The sequence below is a fragment of the Papaver somniferum genome, unplaced genomic scaffold (assembly GCF_003573695.1).
Source record: "Papaver somniferum cultivar HN1 unplaced genomic scaffold, ASM357369v1 unplaced-scaffold_107, whole genome shotgun sequence".
NCBI lineage: Eukaryota > Viridiplantae > Streptophyta > Magnoliopsida > Ranunculales > Papaveraceae > Papaver > Papaver somniferum.
Genome location: NW_020619603.1, coordinates 9,075,640 through 9,081,337, shown reverse-complemented (window position 1 = coordinate 9,081,337; position 5,698 = coordinate 9,075,640). Strand labels below are relative to the sequence as shown.

Here is a 5,698-nt window from a genome sequence, read left to right as displayed (position 1 = left end):
TCGTCAGGATAAGAAAGATTTGGAAGGTATTTATTTATTCCTTCATCTAAGTTTTGGTGTCATCATGGTAGGTTTTAGACTTCTGAACTAGCCCCTCTATTGGTAGCCATGGTCAAATGGTTGGAGGAGCAGATAGATAATGCTAGTCATAGGAATTCTAGAGAACGTAGCAGTCTTAAACTCGATGTGAGTGCGCGTCAGTGCAAGATTGACTCCTTGGATCAAGATAATGCTAAACTTCAGGAGGATGTGAATGTACATCGGGACCGCATTTTGGAGCTTCGTGGGCTGTTAGATAAGGCTAAGAAGGTGGTTGTGGAGCGTTCGGATGACATCAAGCTCCTCCGAATTCAGAAAGTTGAACTTATTGAATGGAAGTCCAATCATTTGCCTCTGTTGGCACAGGCCGAGGATGATAGGGAAGCATTGAGGCAACTCAATCGGATGTTTGTCGCACTTGATAAGGAGCGTGATAATCATATGTTATCATGCCCTTCTGGTGACGCGGCCTAACTCCTGCTGAAGCAAGGATTAGTGCTCTAAACACCGAAAAAATTCAGTTAGAACAGAATTTAGCCGTCGTTTTATTTGAGAATGAAGGTTGTTCAAATGGCAATATTGATTTCTTTTTCATGTTTATTTTGTGTATATACTTTTCAGACCAACCGTCTTCGTTTGTTTTGCTTGCAGTGGCTCGTAAGCGTAGTGCAGAATTGTAGAAGCAATTGGAAACGGAGAGAGGTGCGAGGCGCATTCTTGATGAGAAACTGAATGAGTTGGTGAACTAACATGAAGACGAGTTAGAAGATTAGCATGCTGATAAGAATGAGAAGTTGGGCAACCTTCGCGTGGAGTATAAGCCTTTGGTGAGAAAGGCATGTAAAGCCGTCGTGCTTCGCGAGCGTCAATAGGTCGTTGCGGATGATGCTGCCAATATTGCGATCCCTCCCCTGGTCGTCGATCCCGATCCCGAGCCTGAGCAATAGCAATAAGCTCCCGATACCAAGGACCAGGTGGACACTGATCAGGGCGCTCCTGGTGATGGGTAGGCTTGAGCTTGTCTTCTTTCTTTAAAGGCTTTAGATTTTCTCCTTTTGGCCTCTGGGCATTGCCCGAGGGTATAGTAGTAAACATTGTTTAATGGGTTCTCGTGCTTCTTGCGAGACAAAAATATAGCTTTGGAAAGTCCTCAAGTGTGGGAGGCATTATTTTGATATTTCGCATTAACTTCTCTTCCTTCTACATTATGATCTTGGATTGCTTGTCTTTTTTGTTGTTGTTGTATTAAAGGTTTTGGTGTATATTCTTGGTCCAACCATGGGTGACATATCCATGGAGTGGTCAATTCCTTAACTAGATATGTCATCTCTGACAACATTGTGCTTCAAATATAGCAGACCTTCCTTTATTTTTCTTGCTTTTGGGAGTGTTTTAATAGTGTCTGGTTTAGGTTACACTTGCCCTGTAATTGAGTGATCATATGTTTGAGTCACCGACTGTATGTTTGACACAGGTTTTTGGAGGGAGATATCTCGGTCAAGTGATTCTTGCCTTGGCCAAAGGTAAGTACCTTTATGTTGGATATCTCCTATTATGTTAGGACATCATCCGATGTTATGATCGTGATGACATTACCTTAGGGCTTAAATCCGTGCAAGGTAGCTTAGGTTTTTTACCCGCATCATTCTTTGTAGAATGGAATGTGTGGCTAGAACCATGTCATAATCTTGATGGGCTTTTGTTGTAATGAAAAAGATGATGGGATGCACATATGAAGTGAGAAAAGAAAGCGAAAACACGAAATAAAATTTGAAAAAAAAAAATGAAAAATAATATAAAAAAAAAGTAAAATCGGCTAAAAATACACAAAAGGAGTAATTTTATTATCTTCAAAAGAGGGTTTGGTAAAACCCTTAGTACATTTGAGTAAGGTCTGATGACATGTTTTGAAGTAGGGATTAGGCCCTATTCTCATATGTTGACTTTCTGAGCACCAGCCTTCATGGGCTCTGTATTACTCTGGGTTTTTAGCGTGCTATGGGTGCGTTATGGCTTCCCTATTAAGTTTGGGCAGCTTGTGTGCTTCATCGGTGGCCTCGGCGATGGTCACTCGGGTTTGTTCTTGGGTGGGGGTTGGTTCTTCCGACTTTTGATCGCATGGTAGGGTCTCATGCATAGTTTTGCTGCTAAGGTTAGATCGCGTCTGGTGGATCTGTTTGTTGTGTCCACGAGTATTCCTCCTGTGGTGGTTGTTAACCTTTTGAGGGACCAAATCTTGGTTCTCGCTAGGAGTAGCAGGCTTAAGGAGTGCCATCTCATAGGTGAGTTTCCTTCCTCGCGTTGAGGTTTCATTTGTTCGGACTGTTGTCCCAAATGTTGTGATTGCTTCTGTAGCTATGGTAAAAACGATTGGGTTTGTTTCAACCATCGCTCTATGGAGGATCGAACTGGCCCATTGTCGTGTCCATCGTGTGTGGTGTATCCGGTCATGCCTACCGGATATTTGTGCATCTTTGTTTATCCGAGTCATGCAGGTGATTTCTTCGTTGGTGACTCTCCGAATGTGGTTTCTTCGGGTTGTGCTTTCAACCCATTTTTCGAAGTGGTCTCGTATAATGATCCACTGTCCCGTGCCAGTCCAAGGGGGCTCGACGATGTTGAATTCCCTCTTGGTTAAAGGCCAGGGGCTCGGTATGAATCTTGGGAATTCCGAGGGGGTACGCCTTTGTTTGTCGATCTCGTGTTGACCTAGGATTTTTTCTTGGTATAGCCAAAGATGTCTTTGCATTCTAGTCTTGCTAGTTGGGGGGCTGTAGCCCGAGTATCTATCCATTAGGGATAGTAATTCATTCGCGGATGCAATATCTGTGAGTTAGTTGGGTACTCGTGGGATGTTTCGTGAACAAGCCCTCACAAGTTCCTTGGTGTTAATGCTGATTTTTCCGCCTTTATTTGTCTTTGGTTATGCCACATGTCGTTGGGTGCATTAATGTCACCTTCTGCTCATGGTTAGTTCTCAGTTGGCTTTGGTGTTTTCCCATGTTTTTTCATCGGTGCCTTTTTTTGTGTTTTTAGGGGTGGTTCCGACCCCTGATTGCAGGCTAGGTTCGCTGATAGACGCATTTATGTGTCTAATTTGTCCTCAATGTTTCGTATTGTTGGTACTTGTTTTCGTCCTTATTTTGGTGTTTTGTGTATTTTTGGAAAATAAATATTGTTGGAAAAATCGGCTCAAAAAATCACTCGGAACACCCCCGGAAAACACTTGCTATACGGAGCCCAGATTTGGTTAAGGGGCACCCCAAAAAGGCAGCTGCTATTCGCACCCCACAGATGGTTAGGGGGACACCATCTTCTTCATTTGAAACTTAAAAATTGGCGGGAAAAATGTGGCAGCTCTCTGAGAATGTTTCGATCGAAATTTGAAGATGTTCTAGGTGGACTAAAGGGCTAAAACTTCATGGGTAGTTGTGATATGTCATAAAAGAGCTGGTATGGGTGTTTGTTTCGATCAAATTTGGCTGGAAAATCCGTGACAAGGAATCAGGGCAGCCCGTGCATGAGAAGAATAGTTCACGGGTTTTGGAAGATTTATGCGTGTTCTGCTCGTGTTTGATGACTCTAGCAATACTCTGGACCGTGAAGAAGATAAATGAGGAGATTTTGCAGCTGTAGAAACACGTGAGAAGCTAAAACAGGGAAGAAAATATTCCCAAAATATTTTTCTTCACTGCCGAGTTTAATGAAAATTTGTGAGAGTTATGGCGTGATATTTTGATGATGTTGAGTATATATAGGGTGAGGGGATCATAGAGAAGGAGGTCGAGAGTTTGGGGGGCTGAGGAGAGCCAGAGAAGAAGAAAAAATCAAGTTACAGAGCTGCCATTTTTCTGCTGCTGCTGAAGAACGCGAAGAACATAGGACCCACACTGAGCAGTCTTATTTTGCTACAGTTCCAAAGACTGTCGAGGGACAGTCTTATTTTGCTACAGTTTCAGCGACTGTCGCCAGACAGTCTTATTTGTTATAGTGACAGTCTTATTTGTTACTGTCGCAGGACAGTCTTATTTTCCGAGGGTCGTAGTTCTCTGGTTTGTAACAAATATAATTGTTACAAACCCGGTTTTGAATTATTTCTCCCTTTTCATCATTTGTAAACACCCTTTGAGCAATAATAATGATTTTTCAGCGTGTTTCCAACATGATGAGCGGTTAATTCTCCCACAACCAAGGCAATGAGGAAGTTATTTACGCATGAATAATTGGTAACTATTTTATTTTCTCTAATATTTAATTATAATTCACTCAATCACTGCTTTTGCAGAGTTTTAAATTGTTTGCGTAATTTTCTTAATCAGATGTGATTCAATTAGATAGGTTATGCTTTATTTAGATAATCTATGCTTAAGGGATACAATTGATGTTTGAGAATTTGCTTGATTATTAGTGAGTTAAGATATAAAGGACTTAAAAGATAATTAGAGTTTTGGATTATTTATCATCATCATTAATTCATGTGTAATAGTGGAATCAGTGTCTTGGTTGTTTTCTCATACCTCTCGCCCACTTTGTTAATATTTCTGTATATAATTTTATTAAATCTTTAAATTTAATCTTCACAAGTCCGAGAGTTTTAACCTAATTACTACAACATCATTCAAAAAAATATTATCATTCGCATACTCCCTCATCGGGAAGGTTCTGTGATTGTTATAACGGACATGTAAGCGACCCCGAAGTTACTGTGCCACACGAAGCTGGGACGTCACTCGAGCGTTTTGGCTCAGTAGGTATTGCTATGTAGTCGTCGACTTCAGCTAGATTATTGGCATTTCTGGCCCTCCTTGCTTGTGCCTTTGGGTAGTTTACCTTGTTTTCACCATTTTGTACGTCCATATTGTAGCAGTATTTTTCTTCTCCGGAGTCTCCAATAATTTCTGCGACTCCATCTGGCGTGGGGAATCTTAGCCTTTGATGGTAGGTTGAGGCTACTCTTTTGATCCCATGGACCCAAGATCGCCCGATGATAGCTGTGTAAGGTGATAGTACATCCACTACACAGAAAGTAGTTAAGGTGAGGGTTTTTCCCACCCGAATTTCTAATGTTACCTCGCCCCTTGGGCGAGTCGACAAGACGTTAAAGCCAAATATGTTGTAGGTAGAGGGTTTGAGACATTCATCCCTAAGACCCATATGTTTGAATGTTTCATAAAACAAGATTTTAACAGAACTACCTCCGTCAATTAAGATTTTTGCCATTGCCCAAGGAAATGTATTTGGTCTCTCTTCTTTTCCTTCATGTTCGGAAAGTGCAATGGCCTTCGTGACCACTAGTAGGTCGTTGTGGATTTGTCCTCCCTCAGGTGCCTCCGAGGCTGAGAAGCTGATAGGTAATCTCATCCACTCCTCGATCGGGGGTTCTTTAGCTATGCTGAAAACTTCATCACTTTGAAGTTTCGCTTGTGAATTCTTCCTGTAATATTTCCTCCAGATGTGGGGGCTACGATTGTCGAGTGCGATATTGTATTGCACCCTAGATATTGAGCCTCACGAGGGATTTCCACCCGATGTACGGGTGTCCCGGCTGCAAGTGGCACCACCGGTTGCGTAATGTACTCTTGAAGTTTTCCTTCGTCGATCATATATTGCACCATCTTCTTTAAGTCCCGACATGAGTCTGTCGTGTGGCTATGGAATT

General features: G+C 42.0%; 1 protein-coding gene across 1 annotated transcript; it reads right to left on the bottom strand.

Annotated features, from left to right (window-relative positions):
- Nucleotides 1-4,710: 4,710 nt before the first annotated feature.
- Nucleotides 4,711-5,400, bottom strand: LOC113328014. Its single transcript, XM_026575112.1, has one exon. The coding sequence runs from the start codon at nt 5,398-5,400 to the stop codon at nt 4,711-4,713; it is 690 nt and encodes a 229-aa protein (XP_026430897.1).
- Nucleotides 5,401-5,698: the final 298 nt, after the last annotated feature.

What these genes read in the sequence shown, in the direction of transcription:
- LOC113328014 (XM_026575112.1), bottom strand. Translation starts at nt 5,400, where the DNA reads ATGAGATTACCTATCAGCTTCTCAGCCTCGGAGGCACCTGAGGGAGGA.